The 20,048-nt window shown below is 31.9% G+C and overlaps 2 protein-coding genes across 4 annotated transcripts; one reads left to right on the top strand and one right to left on the bottom strand.

Annotated features, from left to right (window-relative positions):
- Positions 1-2,310: 2,310 nt before the first annotated feature.
- LOC125054974 (codanin-1) lies at positions 2,311-16,093 on the bottom strand. 2 transcript variants are annotated; one of them, XM_047657112.1, is made up of 17 exons: positions 15,909-16,093; positions 15,752-15,840; positions 15,075-15,332; positions 14,761-14,909; positions 13,647-14,607; positions 12,896-13,046; positions 11,929-12,026; positions 11,309-11,415; positions 10,933-11,123; positions 10,003-10,479; positions 9,067-9,252; positions 7,720-7,948; positions 6,384-6,526; positions 5,345-5,498; positions 4,467-4,727; positions 3,386-3,603; positions 2,311-2,721 (listed from the first exon to the last, which is right to left on the bottom strand). In XM_047657112.1, the coding sequence occupies exons 1-17, from the start codon at positions 15,990-15,992 to the stop codon at positions 2,584-2,586; spliced, it is 3,894 nt and encodes a 1,297-aa protein (XP_047513068.1). In that variant the 5' UTR covers positions 15,993-16,093; the 3' UTR covers positions 2,311-2,583. The 2 variants fall into 2 exon arrangements, with proteins under 2 accessions (XP_047513068.1, XP_047513069.1); XM_047657113.1 differs by lacking the exons at positions 14,761-14,909; positions 15,075-15,332; positions 15,752-15,840; positions 15,909-16,093 and having other exon boundaries at positions 13,647-14,135; positions 14,219-14,344.
- Positions 16,094-16,154: 61 nt separating this feature from the next.
- On the top strand, positions 16,155-19,751 carry LOC125054975 (zinc finger protein OZF-like). 2 transcript variants are annotated; one of them, XM_047657115.1, is made up of 6 exons: positions 16,155-16,410; positions 16,640-16,787; positions 16,971-17,027; positions 17,306-17,425; positions 18,244-18,678; positions 19,000-19,751. In XM_047657115.1, exons 1-6 carry the CDS (start codon positions 16,270-16,272, stop codon positions 19,719-19,721), a joined length of 1,623 nt encoding a protein of 540 aa, XP_047513071.1. In that variant the 5' UTR covers positions 16,155-16,269; the 3' UTR covers positions 19,722-19,751. The 2 variants fall into 2 exon arrangements, with proteins under 2 accessions (XP_047513071.1, XP_047513072.1); XM_047657116.1 differs by having other exon boundaries at positions 16,156-16,410; positions 16,974-17,027.
- Positions 19,752-20,048: the final 297 nt, after the last annotated feature.

Below are 20,048 nucleotides of genomic sequence, written 5' to 3' on the forward strand. Positions count from 1 at the left end.
TGTCCGGTTATGACCCATGCAACGCATATTCAAATATTTGTTAGTTTTCTTCACTAACCTACTTTTAACACACGAGATATCGACAGCGTCTTTGAAAAATCATGTTGCTTACGAACATCATTTTAAGAAGGATTTTAAGACTTTCATCATACATAGATAAAAACAGCGACGCATGTAGCGCTATACCAATATAATTATAATATAGTAATTTAATTAAAACAACTTATAAATTATTATTTTTTTATTTTATAATTGGCAGTTTTACATAAGCACATTTTTCGATATAGCTACAAATGGTAATGGCGAATCTAGTTAATTATCTTAATTCAACGTTTTACAATAAAACGATTAATAATAAAAAGTGTACAGTATGTAACGGAAACTCAATAAACTGTATAAAAAATAATTTTAAATTATAATTCAGAGGTAAGAGTTATCTCACAATTAAATTTGTATTTAACAACCTCGAAAATTCGATTGCCAAAAAACTTGAATTATCAAAAAATTCAGCAAATAAATACGTCCCCTGATTTAGCTTCCAAGACTCCAACTTGAGGTCATTCACCCACAAAGGTCATTGAACCTTTGCTCTTCAATTTGAGGGTGAAAGATCCCAAATTTGAGTATTGGAAAATTGATAGCATTATATTATGTTTTATCTAAATATTAGAATTTTCATACAACATGGTTGTGTGTCTCACACGCACAGACTTAAAACATCACAAATATAGACATATAAACAAATAATTAATGTTACTAAAGCTATACACTGCAATAATAGGTTAATACCCATACCGTTATAAACCCTATTAGCACGAAATGAAAAGCAAATATATTCCAATAAAATTGGTTGTGAATGACGCACTGGAATCCTACTAGTTTATACTAGTTTTTATACGATGCTCGACTAATCACATTCAAGCATTGTTCACAGTTGCAGTATTCAATATATATTTATTACAATTTATTATATTTTCTAAGCTACATAATCTAATACTAAATATAAATAATATACATCTAAAGCAGTTTATGTAAATCATTTATAGTCACTTTCTTACAAGACTAGGGCACTTTAAGTCATTTTATCACAAACAAATATTTATAAAATTTTAATTTCGTCAAATGTACAATATATAAATGAAGAACTTTTAGTTGGAAAACACAGTTAAATTGTGTTAATAGCAACTCGGAAAGTATATTGTTTTATTTCCCTCAAGGATTGACTATTGTATCTTGACCGATCAGAAAACGAAATATATATACATATATATTCATTTTACACTAACGGCCGTATTCCAATTCGTATGTTTTCTTGTCTTGAGTGTACTACATACTTAAACAGACTTTCAGACTAACTTTGGATTGGTGTTACGAGTTTTATTTCTACAAAAATGCTACACGAAAACAAGTTCACATAAGCACTACCTTTTCTACGGCAATCATTCTATTAAATGTATTAATTTTTAATATTATTTGGTGTTATTTTGACCAACTTCAAAAAAGTGGCAAGCTATAGCTAGATCTTAATTAATAAATCATTTTTCATTGATGTAAAAATTTGCTTTAAATCCATGCCAAAAACTTCATTCATATACATTACAGAGGAGACATAGACAAAAACACTTTGCCTTGACGTGACCCACTAAGGGTTAATGTAATTTTATGGGGATCGACATGACATATACCTTTGATACAGATACCCTGGGCTAATGTCATTTCAAACCCAAATCATTTGGGTTAAGTCTATCGCAAAGTATTTGTATTGCAAGCCCCAGAAAAGAGTTATAAACCAAAAAAGGGTGCGTGTACTTATGTACGCGCGTAAGAAGTTATACTTCTTTGGCATTATTAAAAATAGTTTTTGATTGCATGCAAATAATTAATTACAATTAAATAATCAAAGACTGGAAAAAGAGTCATTATAGTCGATAAAGTTACAGTTCTCTTACATTAAGTGCAACATAAATTCTATTATTATTCGAATGTTGTTTTTAAATTATGTCCAATGCCGTAGCATCTTCCGTGGGCAACTTCATTCTGTTAATTTTGTGTCACGGTGCGCGCGCATCCTAAAATTTCACTCTCATCAATTTTTCATAACGCGCCTAAAGAAGTATAACTTCAAAAGATTTTTATATAGACCTTAGACACAAAAATATCATATTTGTATTCCAAATAAAAAAAAATGTAGAATAATATTGTCTATGGTTTACTCAAACCTTGTTGACCACTCAAAACGTCGAGTTATGTAAATTAAATCAAGTTGCGCTCGTTACAAAACAAAAATTCATTTGTTTTAAAAAAAAATTTATTGTTAGGATCCAGAAATGAGTTGGATTTAAAGCATTTTCTATAAGAATGATTTATTGTCATTATTAAAAAAGGCTAACTACAAAAGTAGTTCTATACTTACTAGTAAATTGCTACTCATTACTACGATTCTATTCAACGATTCGTATGTGTTACATAAAATGAACATCTAAAATTCTCTATAAAACCAGGTTTAAAAATGGACATATTATGTATACAACATAAATATTAAGGCATATTTATAAGTATTGGAGATTTACACGATTTTGTGTCTTATTCAAGTGGCTCAAAGTCCATATTCCCACAAAAGTCTGCCAGGAAATCGAGGAACAATGTGAATTTTCCTGTCGATGATCGATTCCATTTCGATGATACACATTTCATGCACGTGGACAAGTTTTCAAGGATATTCTGAAGAAAAATATACTCGCTATATTACGCATACATAGTCGTACACGATATTTTATTTAATTAGATTTAACCTACTATTGATTTATAAATATTATCTCTATGTATAACTTTATGTTTTGAATGTACCAAGGAAGAATTGTAAGATAGTCACTCACATAATATGGAGCCCCCTAGTATGAGGACTACCGTAAGAATATTTTGATATAAATAAATTGTATTTATACAAGTATATAGAAATATATTCACCTACATATGTATATTATGTTAGGTAAGTCGCAAAATAATTTTCTATATTTAAATTATAAGTCAGAGAGTAATTAAATAAACGGAGTGGAAAATAACGTTATATATCAAAATCATACTAATTTAATACAAATAAAATATACGTTAAACTATTTATATGAAATCTATTCAACACTTTCAGCTTTCAAAATCTCTATATAACAAATTTTCGAAGGACCAAAAAATATCCGGCTTGAAGGTCCAAAAAATTTGCGTAAAAATTTTCATTTCTATACACTTTTGTTATACATTAAATATTTTTTTGGGAAATCTATTTAATATTAAAAGTACCCTGCATAAAAACTTCTTAAAAGGGAAAATCAAAATTAATAGGCTTTCACGTGAATATTAATTGTAAGTCAATTATTTTTGTAATAGTTACCTGCGGCCAGTCCTGCCTATACACTGCCAAGCATTGTTCAGTTAAGGAATCCTCACTTAAGTAGGCCTGTTTTAACATGAAAACTAGAACATCTGCTAATGCCTGCCATATATCAGAACTTTTGCGGTTTGATTCACTCATTAACACAATGTTTCGTGGACAAAGGATGCGATCAAAATATTCCAGGTTCGGATCCGATTCCGTATTTGGGCTTTCCACTGGAAATACAAAAAAATATCAAAAAGTTTTGTTCTATGTTTCTGTCGTAGCCAAAAAACTTAATTAGCCGTTCTATCAACAGCCTAGCCTCTTAACTAAACAGCGCCGTTTAACTAGCGGCCTGAATTAGCCAGATGATCAAACAGCTGATCGATGACGTTTCATAACTTGCTTAGCCTGTTGACTGTTAATTTAAATTTAGTTCCACTTTCTTCCACTCTCAAACTAGAAACGAAACTCTTTAAACTGTCAATATGGCGTTCGCTAACCACAAGTTTGATGGTGTTTTCCAAAGTTTTTGAAAACAAAGTATTTACTAATAAAATTAACGATTTGGGTCGTTTTTATACGCAATCTGTTTAGATTAGCGCGTATAACCAAAGAACCACGACCAAAGAAAGTCTAAAATTTATAATAGGAACAAAGAAATGGCGACGAAAAAATTATAAAAAAAATATTGGTTGTTTGTAAAGTAGGTTTACGATCGAGATGTTTACGTGATAACGTCTTATTGGTGATATAAGTTTTTGGGAAGTAAGGAATTAATGAAGATAACAATTTTTTCAAATTTTAAATTACATCTATCGTTTTATTCACACTTTTGATGATAAATTTCGGGTGTAAAATGACAAGTTTACTTATTCGACTATGATATACATTTTTCTTCATACATTCACGGAATGACTGGCAGCGCTCGAGATGAGACGGGAGATCGGTCCGTCTCTCTCTCGTTATACCTGCGATCGCGCTCGTGAGGTTTTGGTGTGACACAAGTTTCTGAACATGTCACCCGACTAAAACGATTTTAAAGACGTTATCACGTCAAAAAATATCATAAATTTTTGACACTTAATACAAATACCTTTACTATCATTTGTAACGACATTCCCATTTTTCTCTTTCTCATCATAAATAACTTTTCCAATTGGACCTTCTTCATCAGAAATGGGAGTTGGGGCTCTTTCCTCCCTAAAATCTGTAAACGTGGGGGAAATGCTTGCCCGTCTTTCTGGTACGGTGAGTTCTTGGGGTGATGAAGGTTTTCGATCCGGGCAACAATTGTTCCATATATTGTGAAGGCTTAGGAGCAATTTTTCATTCAATTGCTCAGGTTTTCTGCTGACTAAAAGTATTTTTTATTAGAAATTTATTTATTTTATAACTTCGAGTAAATTCAGTATTGTATCAAGGGCTATAAAAATTATCTACATAATAAGTATGTATATAGTCACCAATATTTAGATATTATTACAGTAAGTACGTTCATGGCTATTTTTTGTTATATATGTAGGAATTTTTATTTACGCTATTGGCTACCTATATAATTTTGTGTAGTATATCCGCACGCTTGCAAAGAACGTTGAACAAACAAACATACACAGACCTAAATAAATCAATTTAAAATTTATGACACAGAACTTTTATATTCCTACATATTTGGCTGTCATACATATACAATTATACAATCAGGAATCTTTAACAATTATTTGAAATGTAGAAGCCAAATATATTGGCATATAAGGTTAATCAATGTGGCAATTGGTTTCAGCATTAATTAAAAATGATCACATATTTCAAAAAAATACGTTCAATCGCTCTCCTAAATACAAAAGCAAAGTTGTATTATAATTTTTTTTCATTACAATCTAAAATATGGAAATTTTATGCTATAAGTCAAATTTTGTATTGAACAGTGTAATCTATTCTTTTGGGTGGGTTAAATTAAACCAAAAAACTTACCAAAGACAATACAATAATCAACACTCAACTGCAGTATTGCTTTTTGCGCTGGCGGTCTGCAATACGGGTTCTTAATAGTACAACGTGCGCATAGATCCAGTATTGGATAGATATCGTCACCATCTTCGTAGTCTAACAGGAGGCATATTTGTTCCTGAAAAGCAATTTCTTTTAACTTAAACGACTGACGAAACAAATATTGACGGTGACGAGATTTTAGTTTTTGTGAAGATGTAGTCGATCTTTAATTAACTCTCTAGAGATTTAATGAACACTCTGATTTAACTACTTTACTGCGACATATACATTCTCTTTTTCCAACCCATCATATAAATTTGATGCTGGAATGTTATTTAAAATGATTAAGGATCACTTTGTGTCTATTGTTCTTATGTTTAGAACCCTTAGTAAATGGATTGTTGGAACAAAATAAGATTTAAATTGTATCGAATGATATTCTCTCCATAATTACAATATTACTAAGATGAATTCTTTACTCGAATGCATACAAGTAACATTTCAATTAAAATAATTACGATTTACACGATTGCAAATGAAAGGATGGTGATTATAATATACTATTATTCATTACATACATACAAATCTTTGTAATATTACATTAATATAGATTTGAAATTTCAAAATCGGACTAAGGTACATTTGAAATCCAGCATTTTCAATCAATTCTCGAATCGCAAAGTAGCGCTCTGATTGGTCCACACTGAACAAATGTCCTTGAATATTTATAATAACAATTAATCACTACAAATCTTTAAATTTGTACAAAAAATGTATCCGAGGCTCTTGATGTACTGTATTTCAGGAGCCTGTGACTTTATAGTAAAAAAAAATTTAAAACAAGATATGATTTTCACAAAATTGTTAAGAAGCGTTCTCATACTAGCTCATGTTGAGGGAACTGGACCACATCACTTTCTTGTTGTTCTCAGTCACATTTGTATAGCAATATTAAATAAATTTATTTAGGTTAATTTTTATTTTTGTAAGTTAAGATTTCAATACCTTAGTCACAGCTTACCTTTAAGGATATAATAGCAAATGCTGGACTATCAAACGTCGTAAACTCCAAAGTAATTGGCTTATCATTTAGCTGATTTTGGAAGTTATCACCCAACATGATAAGTGTGTTTAACTCTTCGTTTATGTTCTTACATAACACCGCTGGAAGAAAAGAATAGATTGTCAAGCCTATTTTAAGACAAGCAAAAAGGTAAGTTGTAAAAGATGGGATGAAAATCCTCCACACCTCGACAGATCCGTCCGTGGACACTGGCAGACGCATCGGCAGATGATTATCCACGAGTCCACACGTTTAATGGTCGATTAGTTTTAGGCCCTAACTCACCGTGACGCCGTGGCATTTCGACGGCTTAATAATCTGATATTGCGGTATCCCATTAAGATGGACGATTTTGAATTTCCACAACAAACCTAACTGTATCAAAACTCATTTCTTTTTCATAAAAAACGCACGCGCATGTGTGTCTTGGCAGCCGGTTGGACACCGAGTGAGTGAGTCGTAGCTTGCTCGTATACGTTTGTTTGGCGACGTCGCCAGCGTGCCACGTATCCGGACTCCACAAAGGGAACCATTGGTCCTGGCTGTGCTTCCTAATTAGCGACGTTGCCAAACCGTTGAAACGACAAGACGTTGACAAACTTCCATACATTTACATACAAATTGTTTGGATCCGTAGCCAGCGACGTTGCCATGGCATCCCTTATGTACATTCTCGACAGACGCACTCGCACATTATGGTTGAAAAGCAGACTGTATTTATACTGTACTTTTAACTGCTTGAGTGTACATTGCATCAATATGACCAATATTTGATAGTGGATTTGGGCCTCACTAACCTGTGGTCGTAGGTTCTGTTACATTCTTAAAATGTTCTAAATTCATTTAATTTAATAATTACTTAGCTTAGAATATATAAAAATTATTGCAAGTCAACAACAGTCTGCGATGAACATTGTTAGCATTGTTGTTAGATTTTCCTTTGTATGTGCATAATTAACACTCGCTCGTAGTGAAAGAAAACGTTAGAAAATTCGACGGCGTGTGTCGACGATGGCTGATCCAAATAAATTCAAAATTCCTTTATTCAATACATTGTTTCAGCAGATATTGGAGTCCCTGCACTGAGTCAAGGAAGACCTGTACATCAGGGTACTCTGTTCTTCCAACGGTTTAATAACATTGTAATTTAACAATCGTTACCAAATTAAATGATCAGGAAGCAGATACAGAAATCTGAGGCCCAGACCTAAAGGTTGAAGGTTGTTAAAGGTTATGTAAAAACACGATTAAATCTAAATTCAGTAAGTATTTTAAACTTAGTAACAATTCTTACCAGTACTATTCCAATGCTCATTCGTCCACTTAACCAACTTAGCGTTACACGCTTTACAGGCAAAGGCGACGAGCGGAGCGTGTAACTGAGCGACAGCGGACGGTAGTAAGGCGGATAAAGCGGACGATACACGAGCACGCATATGCGTACGTGCTTGCTCTAAGGATGTCGTACGTAAATGTTCTAATTGCTCCGTGTATAGTTGGTTGAGGCCTTGGAGCAACGTTGGCTAAAAATAAAATTAGTGCGATTAGTGGACAGAAACAAGCATGCTTAGACCCAAAGGGTCGAAGGCGTGTGTCAGGCACAGAAGGCTGTGATCAACTTGTCTATTAAGAAAAATAAATAATCACGTAACACATACAGAAATCTGAGGTCCAGATCTAAAAGGTCCGGCCACTGGAATTTTTGAAATATATGTTTAAGGGAAATAGAGATTTTTTTATTTGTTTTGTGGTAGTAAGTAGTAATTTCGTAAAGATTTGAAAATAATTCAATCTTTTGTGACGTTTCATTCCTAAGTGATTATAAAAATCATTTTCATAAATATAGTCTGAACCAACCGAGTTCGAACTGACGTGGTTAGGCAATAAGGTTTAATGATATTTCGATTAAGGCAATTGTTGAGTCAATCATTGGAAATATATTAACAGTGTAACATATATATCACTGTAAAATTTGCTAAAAGGTAAAATGAACAATATTTAATAAAATGAGCGCATTTATACTTTTTCCTACTAATACAAATTAAATTTAATTCCATAAATAAAAATGCAACACAAGACATTAACTTTATATTTCTATAGAACCACGGGTACAAGCTTCCATCAACTGCCTAGTCAATTTTTGGTTTTTGCTATCTAGTTACTTCTTTCTACATAGTAAATTTTTTCTACCCATTCAATTTTTGCTATCTAGTTAGTTCCTTCTACCTAGTATTTTTTTTCTACCCAGTAAATTTTTGCTATCTAGTTAGTTCTTTCTACCTAATAATTTTTTTCTACCCAGTAAATTTTTGCTATCTAGTTAGTTCTTTCTACCTAGTAAATTTTTTCTACCCAGTTAATTACTGCTATCTAGTTAGTTCTTTCTACCTAGTAAATTTTTTCTACCCATTAAATTTTTGCTATCTAGTTAGTTCCTTCTACCTAGTATTTTTTTCTACCCATTCAATTTTTGCTATCTAGTTAGTTCCTTCTACCTAGTATTTTTTTCTACCCAGTAAATTTTTGCTATCTAGTTACATAGTTCTTTCTCCCTAATATTTTTTTTCTACCTAGTCAATTATTGCTATCTAGTTAGTTCTTTCTACCTAGTTAATTTTTGCTGTCTAGTTAATTCCCTTACCTTATCCTTGTCCTTAGAGCTATTGACGAGTTTAAACGCCATCTCTGTACATCGTTTTCTCGCATCGTTCAAACAGTTTGCGGTTAATTCTTTGACGGCACTGGAAGTCACTCTCTCTATGACCAATTCTAGAACTCGTCTGGTTGAAGATGGCTGCGATTTTAGGAATTCCTCTTCTAAACGAGCCTGCAATTTTTGTATTAAAATGTATATGCAATATAAGCAAGATAATATAATATAAGTAAGATAATTTGGTATAAATTTAATCATGACTATTTTTTTACTCTCGAAATACCGCCAAATTTTTTACTCTCATATTTTTGTATAAATTATTTCTTGCCTATCTCATCTAATTTAATTATTTTTTCTTTTCTTACTGTGGTTGCCTGGAAGAGATCGCTTGAAAGGGGTAAGGCCGCCAGTTTCCCTCCTTTTCATTTAATTATGTTCAATTTTTATATTGTAATGCATCGAAGTGTTTATAAATAAAATAAATATCTTCTTTAATAAAATCCCAGAGGCTCTTTTATCTCTGCCTTTTAATAAATTTAAGAAATACATTAAAGAAAAGCTGTGTAAAAAGGCTTACTGTAAAGTTAACGATCATCTAGTTGATAAAAGGGCCTGGGACTAGTGCTAGATAGGCTACTTCTAATTAATTTGCGATATTTGTTTTAAAATAAGTGTTGTTTGATGATTTGCTATTTTAAAAGAGTCGAGAGGATTTTACGCCGGCCTTTTCTCTCGGCCTACACCCTCTGTCTTCTTTGCCGATGAGTAGGGATTCAAATTTAATGACGTGAAATAAGTGATACCTATATCTTATGTTCCATAAAAAACATATTTTATTTTTATTGGAATCGTTATTCGTTTCTTTTTTTTTTTTTTTTCGTTTCGTTATAGATAGGGATGTCAATATTATTAAATATCTCTCACCTGCAATTCTCGTTCCTTATTCCTCATGCGATCTTCGACATTCACGCTCAAACTAACGGGTGTAATATGCCTGAACGTCCCCATATCCTTTTCAGTCACTTTATTAGTAAGCAACACATTTATGTCCTTCAAAAACGGACACAGCTCGAACAACACAGATTCATCGATCAATTCTTCATCGATTGTAATCGATTTGAATTCGCTTGTACACTCCGAGAATAATTCTCGGGGAAAATGGGGTAAATCGAACAACCAGCCCATAATTGATTTGAGAAAGATTTTTGTGAATTTTTTCAGGTTTTTGGTGTTTTCGTATATGCAAAAGATTGTTTTGAGAAGGTTCTTGTAGTATGTAGTCCGGAGTGTCGTGTAGTCGAGCATTGAGAGGTAATGTATCAACCATGGTAGTGTTATGCAAAGTTTGTTATTTTCGAGGGTAGTTGTTAATATTCCTATTAGGTCTATGTTCGGTTGGCTCTGAAAAGAAGTGGCCCATTTGAATAAAATAAAAATTAAAAGTAATATTGGTAGTCAGTGTCGAATGGCGGCATGGCGCTAACTAATATAACTCCTATTTCCGTTTTTTTTATTAATTCACAAATTTTATTTTTTTCATATCAAGATTATTGTCGAACTATGTCTTAATAATGTTGTCAACACAACAAGAAAGATAATTTAGCACAGCAGCCTCAAATGTTCTCTTACCGCGAAGACTTTTAATACAGAAGCAATTGAAACTCATAATAACGTGGTTTATGTATTTCGACTATATAACATAACAACATTATAATAACGAGTCAATAATTGTGAAACAATCTAACTCCATAGATTTTGAACATCTAAAGATCTTTTCTATACACCAGGTATGTGCAAAAATGCCCCAATTTCCCTGATTGATCAAAACAAAATGTTTCCACGTCAAACACTTACATAATTCCTCAAATCTAAATTGTTTTCCAAGACCTTCTCTTTTGGTGTTGTATACGTTTCGATCGTTGGTACGGTTTTCCCCGTCATATCTAGGGCGTATGGTAAGGAGGTTAGGTATCCTAGAAACTTGGCTAGGAGACCTAGCTTTTTGGATACTAGGAGGAACTCACGGGTGTTATCGGCTCCGTTAGCTGAAAAAGGTATTTATCAAATCATTAGTAAGGTTTCTGTACAATCACGGAACTTAATATTAAATAACTAGATATGTCTACTATGAAAATATTTAAATCACTAAAAATTTAAATTAATAATGCAGGCCGCGCATACAAATATATAATTTTTTTTTAATTTGTAGATATGAAAAACGCTTACTTACACGTATCATTTTTGATATATTTAGAATCCAACGAAATTATTTCAGACGCAAGCGCATCTTTTAAATGCACCCGGAAACACTCGTTTTCTGCATACATTATGAAGTCTCTGGAAATACATTAATTTTATGAACTCGCCAAAGGCCCATTATTGTATCAAAGTAAAGACACAAAAATAATAGTAACCATGGCAACAAGTACCATACGTAGTCCACGTTTTAAACCTATTGTAACCGTTTATTCGTAAGTCTAACTATGCTTTTCAAAGAGCACTGAAAAGTATTCTTATCTGACATGTATGTATATTACAGATATACAGCGGTTTAGGGAGCGTTCAAGTATTACGTAACGAATTTTGGGAAAGGGGGGGGGGGGGGTCCTTTTGTAAACCGTTACGATGTGGGGCGGGGATTGAATTACGCGTTATTGTAAATATTATTTTCTACTTACACCACATAACAGTAACAAAGAGTCACTAGGTGGTCACGAAACGTTTTACTATACTTGGGTACTGATAAACGTCAATAATCTTCAAAAATTGCGTTACGTAATACTTGAACGCTCCCTTATAGGTAAGACAAGAATATATTAAAATCGGGTATTAATGCAGTTAAATACGAACTTATAAAACATTTCCTTCTCAGTGAAATGTGGTAGTCTGTGCGACTCGGGCGCATTTGGACACGTCAGTCTACGTTGGAGCTTGCTTAACTTCGACTCCTGCAAAATAACATATATGGAAATGTCACGAAGTAATATATCCATCTCTTATTCATATAAAAACAAATGAGTCTAATTATTGGACTCTTTTGACTTAAGTGCTCTTTCATCTCTTTCTAACAAATTGTCATTAGACTGTGATGAAAAGAGACAGATGCGACGAGTTTAAAGGTTAAGTTTTCATGAATAAATTAAAACCAAATTTATACCATAATGGTAACTATGTACACTTATGAACAATATTTAAAGAAAGATCCAATTTTACATTCACTACCAGTTCCCAAATTAAGAGAGTAGAGCGGATGAAAAGAACTAATAAGAAACTATCCGCCACTGTTTTTAATCGGCAATTTTTATAAGGGTTAATCTATGAAAAGTAAAAATTTGATAATAAAAGGCGTTCAACAAAATCATGATATGTGTTCCCTTCGAAGTTTGTTAATTCTGAGACATATTTCATTATACACAACACACAAGGCAATTAGGAGGTTTGACTACCGGGAAAGCAGTACCTGCTTCGTTCAATATTCGATTCGATTATATCTAATATATAAAATTCTCGTGTCGCGGTGTTTGTGGTTAAACTCCTCCGAAACCGCTCATGAAATTTTGTGTGCTTATTGGGTATGTCTGAGAATCGGACAACATCTATTTTTCATCCCCCTAAATGTTAAGGGTAGTCCACCCCTAAATATTTTTACTTTATTTTAAAAAAAAAAAATCTGTTTTTATTTTTTTATGATACAGCATTAAAAAATACATACAACTCCTAAATTTCACTAAGATCAACCCCTATTTTTGTATTATAAATGATATACATGGCAAAACGACGTTTGCCCGGTCAGCTAGTTAATATATTATATTCTTACCTGTTCATTAGGTGGTAAGCACTCAGCCAACAAATGTACGAATAGTTTGGCTAAATGCGCGTGATTCGCTGCACTCGGCCCACACGATAATAAGGATTTTATACGCGCACGTAGACTTGATCTAGAACTATTTTGTGTGTCTTGGTACCATCTGGAATAAAAATTACAAAATAATCAAGACAAATGTGATTTTGTCCTAAAGTTAACTCGATTTTATTCAGATTAATATAAGGCAAGAATTATAGGGATAGAAACATAACCTGCGTTATTAAACGTGGACTAAACATAGAATACAGATAATATGTACAATGTACATTATTTGTAAAATTTATCTACTACATAAAAAGCGTTTGTTACCATGGTTACGGTGTTTGTTTATCATGTCAACAAAGTTCATTTACATAAAAAAAAATTGTCCCCATGCATTAGTTGTATTTTTCATTCTGATATCAGTACCAATAAATTATTACAAATTATATTTTGGATTACTATGCTATGGGTTATGCCAAGTCTATTCTTATATGTTATAATACATATGTTTTGCAACCAGTTGCATTAAGCATTGTATGCATTTATATTTAATTTTATCAGTAATATCGCTTTTACATTTTTCGATCAGATTCAATAATTACTTATGTTTTGGTAAGAAAGTAAAAATTATTAATTTCAAGGCCAAATCGCTTCAAAATTGTTTCGGTTTTGTGTATAATAATAAAATCAGGCTCAAAGGGATACTAACAAAAAAACTCACCTTAAAATCTCATAGAACATATCCCTCTGCTTCTTAAAGTTCTGAAAGCTCAATAGCGACGGAAAATTATCTGCATTATCCGTATCTAGATTGAAACAAACAATTCCATTTGATATTCTATTTTCTAGTATCAACTTCCTCTGAGATTCCATTTCACATTTCAACCCATATGCGTTAAGTAAAAATTTCGCCAAATCTGGATAAAAACTCCTAATCTTCTTGTTCTCTCCCAGTGTTTTAAGCGCGTTTTTGTCCAAAATAATTTCCAACACCAATCGCAAATTCCACAAAGACTTGACAGAAAAACAAGTACTGTTGTGAATAGTTTTCATAATATTCTGAACACTTTTATCAACTTTTCTAAAGTCATCTTCCTCTTGTTTTGATAGTAAAATAGTTATTAAGTAATATATCTCGGTGTTCACACTTAAAATCAAATTATTCTTCAATAAAGCGTCATATATTTGAACTAAGTCCTCGATTTTCTCCCTAAAACATACTTTGTTTACATCAGCATCTATAAACTTATGAGATTTCTTTTCCTTCTGCAAAATTTTTATTTGAGGCGTTACCTTTGGTGCCACATTGGTGTTTAGTATATTGAATTTCTCCATTAATTTATGCCTATCCTGTCTTAGAATGTTTCTTTCTGCGTCAAAATTATTCGAAGTGTCCTTTGATTGGAGTGTTGGTTTAAATGCAATATTTTCTTCGAGCCCTAAAGATGGTTGTTGAAATGCATCAGTAAAACTATTTAAAGACACACTTTTGTCAATAACTGTAGGTTTAATTCTACGTCTTTCTGATCGAAGGGAGTTGGCTTTTCTAGCCCCTATCTCAGGGAACATGTCTGAATTACTTAAATCTAGATCTACTTTAGGTTCCAAGTCTTCGCTTGACGCATTTTTGCTTGCTCGCTTCTTTTTGGCGCTTTTAGGTTGGGCTGTAACTAAATAATCACCTGGAATAATTAAACACACTTTTCATTCAGTTTCTAGATTCTTACAAATAATTTCAAGATCTTAATATCTATGTAGTTGTTAAAAAAGTTTTATTACAACTCTATACAAGTAATGGTCTTCTTGAATAGTTTTTAAATTTCAAAATTGCTTACCTAAACTTATACTTTTATCTTGTGATCTAGAATGCCTACTCATTCGTGGTGTATCACAACGTTCACTAAAGCTCCTTGAAGTTGGAGTCACAGGACTTGCCATAAAATCTGGTCGCGTTCCATTTTTCAATGGTGTACTTATAGTTACTCTATAAAAAGAAAAATTCAAACTATAAATAAAAAAAACATTAAAAAGCATTAATTATTTATTGAATAAATTATTGCACTGTTCAAACAAGACGTTATGATTTTGTAGTGCATGAATAGGCAATTATTTTTATATACCTTTAATTATACCGGTTATTTTTTAGTACCTTTCAATCCCCACACTCAATCTGGATTCATCTGAAGATATAGACTGGTTTGATTTTTCCTCAGTAAATAATTTTGTTTTAACCCTGCGTCCAGTTTTTTTTCTTTCTCTATTTGGAGACTCCTGTATTTTCCTATCACTTTTCTCAATTTTCTCATTTTCATTGCCAGGATCACTGATTGAGCGATGATGTTTACGCTTGCTTAGCGTTTCTAGTGTTTGATTTAATAATTGTATACTGTTGTTTGTGTGAAGGATTCTAGAAATGGAGTTATTTAGGCTTAAATTAAAATAAGTGTTAATTGAATATTTTTGTTTTATATGATTGGCAGATTAAACGATAAAACTATTATTCTATTTGTGCCAGTATAAGACATAAAAAACAGGTTAATTTAATCAGAAATTTATTAAGTATCAATACATACTATAGTATATATACATACTATTATATATATACATTAGTTTAATTTAACAAATAAATGATACAATATTCATAATATAATGGTCTTAATGTTTAGCTACTATATATCATTGGCATACTTTCAATTTTAGTCAAGCACCCTTAGGAAATTTTAAGACCAACTCTTTTTATAAACTTAATACTATGTTTGTTGTATTTTAGAGAATTTGTAATCAGGGAAACTTTAAGTAGGAAGAACTTATATCTTTATGACTTACCCATCTGTCTGATTCCTTAAAAACGATAAAAAATATGCAACAAATTCGTTTCTACTACAACAAAATAGTATACAGTCGTCCGGCGCACCCTGAAATACAAAAACTTGTTGAAAAAAATTGTAAACACAAGCCAAATACGAAAAAAATGAGGTTAGACCTCTATGGACTCGTTGTTCAGCCACTGAATTAATAGATCACAGTTTAATTTCCCAGTTAACACACTTTCAATAACTTCAGTCATTTTTGTTTCTTCATGAAATAGAAAATAGTTTGCGATCGATTCCTGAGAATGCGCGCTGAAACGATAGCCATAACAAAAATTTGACAACTATTAACTAGGCAAATCTGTATCGAAGTCAAATAAATGTAAATGTCACATTTTGAAAATTTACTATTATTTTGTAGCCAATAAGAAGCAGTCTTATTAATTTATATTGGGAAAATTATTATGTTTACATTTTAAGATTTTAGATTTTACAGTTTTTAGTTTTCTAGCATGTTATATTAAACTTTTCATAATGTCTGAAACATGGAATATCAGTGGTATATGCCGCTGTTGCCACTCTCATGGCACATTTAATAATCTTGAGGAGTTGTGCTTATATGATGAAAAAGGAGAAACTTATTCCAATAAGTTGCAAAATACGTTGAATGTTACGGTACGTGAAATATAACTTAACATTAATCCGTTTCCTCAATTACAATGCAGTAAACGTTATTACATATTTTGCAACAATAAAAAAGGAATAATATGATTCTGTAAATCATTCTTTTTAATTTTACAAACTATGTAGGGCATTCAGACAACATACTTGAAAATTAATTATTTTCATTTTATACTTAATAGGGAATTATTAATTGACCTAATTTGGTCTTTTGAATTTTCAGTTATGTCAAGTTGGAGACACTTTAAAGTCCTTTTACAGTATTTGTGATGTATGTATACCAAAACTGCGAGATGCTGAGCTGTTTAGATTACAAATATTAAAATGTGAAGATCAATTTTTACAGTATTACAATGATTATTTCATTAAAGGTAACGAAAGCATTTTATTTGATCCCAAAGCCTTTATAGTTTTAGATATTTTATGTTTAATATTTATACTAATAAATAAATACTTGAGTGAAACATTGAACAAATGCTTTATATTTTTTTTTCAAATAGACAAATCTTTGTAATATGTTTTGGCTTGGGAAAATAATGGATTAAATTATTTAGCAGAAACTAAAGAAGAACCTTTTGATGAAGTAACTTCAGTACATAATGAAGAGACAGGTTTGTAAATAATATATTTATATTCTATAAGTGTCCCTTAATGTTTCCATTTGACACTTCAGGCAAAATTCACCTACTGCATCAGTCAACTCTGGTTAGAATAATTTGTTGACTAGATTTGGATTTCTTTTATTGTAATTTTATGTAATTACAAACTAAAATTAATTAATACTTAATCCTGCTAATCTAATCTAAAATGCTTAAGTTTATAGATGGCTTAAAATTTTGTGTTTGATTATTAATTCATTGAATTAATAATATTGATGTTGTAATTTCAGATGAAAAATTACTACTAGATGACATTTTCTCAGACGTAGATGACCAGCCATTGGCTAGCTTACAGAGTCAAGATACTAAACCTGATATTAACTGGGTAACACCTCCAGTGACAGATTGTGGTAAGTTGTTACTACTAAGCTCAAAGCTAAAACTCAAAATAACTTTATTCATATAGGTAATCAAGTACACTTATGAATGTCAACACAAAATTGATTTTGAATTTACACTTACATTTTATTACTGCTCAGCAGCCATAAATATTTGAGCTGGAGCAAAGCAATTCCAAGGATTAGGATAATTTAAATAATCGTCAAACTTATAAAAAGCTTTATTGATTAATTTATGTGTAAGAATTTTGATTTTTTGATTTTATTTATTGAGAAAGATTTACAGCTTATTACTAACTTACTTCCTAAATACAATATTCTTTTACGCCATTAAATAAATCTTTACAAATAGTTAAGTACTAATAATATTAACTATTGGTAACAATAAAATGATTTTATTCAACTAAATAAATATATATCAAAGAAAGTAATAAACTAAGTAAAAATTGGCTAAGTAACGCTAAACAGTTTAGTATAACTTATATGTACACTTATAAAAACTTATGGTTCATTATTCATTCCACTGAGGAACTCAGATGTCATAGCTCTCCTTGCCGACCCCACGCTTGAGGTGAATAGGTCAATATCACAGGTTAGGCTATTAAACTTACTCAGCTCTAATTTCGCTTGGAAGTTTGTTGTAAAAAACCAATACAATTTCAATATAAGGAGTAGTTTATCTTGTGAAAGCTGGTTGGTTGTATGCTTAGGTTTGTTCTATTTCGAGAATTATACTGGTGAAAGTCACCATATTCATGAATATCTTGACCAGATATTGTCATAATATTTAATTCCTCAAACTTATTACGACATTATTTATTTTATTGCAGACATCAAACCTTTGAAGCAAGAGTCTAAGAAATATACCTGTGATGTATGTCAAAAGAAATTCACGTACCCCGGTTCGCTGGAAATGCACATACAAACCCACAAATTCGAGAAAACCTACCCATGTCTTATATGCAAAGCGATATTTAAGAAAAATAAAGATTTAATAACACATATAAGTGAGAATCACGAAGATAACGGTTATGCGTGTAACTTATGCGAAACAAATTTCGATGATCCGCGGTTATTGAAAAAACACTTTTCGATACATCTAGTGAAGTTTAAATGTGAATTTTGTGAGAAGGAGTTTTCTAAGAAGAAAGGTCTGAAAGAACATTTAAAAGTGCACACGAGGGAAAAGAAATACAAATGCGATATTTGTCACAAATGCTTTGGACATAATCAGACTTTGAAATCGCATATTTTGACGCATACTGGTAAGCCCTTGATTTGAGAACTGGCACTAAATATAAAGTTAGAAGCATTTTATATACATTTCTTTTTTTATGACGTTCATAGTGTACATTGTGTTACCTATATGATTAAATGATTTTTTACTTTTGAAGTGGCTTGCCTGATTAGTGTAGTTTTACCATAAGATTACCGTAGATTTCACATCTATATATGGCATGGTATAAAATAGTTGAGTATTAAACATTTTCAAGATTTTTTTATAATTTGGTATAGTAAAACTGAAATAGTTTTTGCTATCATAATAATTGTTTTAATGTATTTTATATGTAATTGTATTTTTTCAGGCGAGCGTCCCTACGTGTGTGATATATGCGGGCGTCGATTCCCGCAACGCACACATCTAAAACGCCATATACACATTATACACACAGGCATAAAACCGCACACGTGCACATCTTGCAACAAGAAATTTTCAAGCAAAAGCTATTTGTTAATACACCAACGGCAGCACACAGGCGAGAAACCCTATAAATGTGACGTTTGTAATAAAAACTTTAGGGCGTATACAACTTTGAAAGTCCATATGAGGGTACACACAGGTTTTAAACCGTATCTGTGCACGTTCTGCGATAGGCAGTTCGCGCAAATGGCCAGTTTTAAACTCCACGAAAGGACGCATACGGGTGAACGGCCGTTCAGTTGTAAAATATGTAAAAAATCCTTTTCAGATAACGGGTATTTGAAAATTCATATGCGCATTCATACTGGAGACAAGCCGTTCGATTGTGATGTTTGTAAGCGATCTTTTAGAGAAACGGGACAATTAAAACGCCATATGCGTGTACATACAGGTGTTAAACCCTATACATGTAAAGTATGCAATAAGCAAATTGGTAATTTATCGAAACATATGAGGGTACACGACGAAAAGTATTTGAATGAATTCGCAAATGGGAAGTTAAAAATACACTTGCGGGTACATAGTTCTAAGTATTGTGATGTATGTAATAGTAATTTCACGGAAATCGGTGATTTAAAACGGCATAAATGTAAAAATGATGTGTGATTTTTATACAATATATTTATTATTTAAAAATAGCTTTTTATATACCCAACAGCAAGCCACAGCAATTGGCAAGAAATGGTAAACAAGCAAGATGGGTACTAGGCAACCGTGGATGGTGAATTAGGGTTGAGTAGGCCTTGTCGTATATACCTGGACCAAATCCAGGAAGTACTAGATAAGAGGGAGCGGTATGTCCGGACCGTAGCAAGTGGAGATCCGTAGTCTCTGCCTTCCCCTTCGGGAAAAGGGTGTGAATATATAAATAAATGTGTACATGTGACGTGATTTAGCAACGGAGTAGCCGTATTGTTGTCTTACTGTTATACT

Source organism: Pieris napi, chromosome 13 (genome assembly GCF_905475465.1).
Source record: "Pieris napi chromosome 13, ilPieNapi1.2, whole genome shotgun sequence".
Lineage (NCBI taxonomy): Eukaryota > Metazoa > Arthropoda > Insecta > Lepidoptera > Pieridae > Pieris > Pieris napi.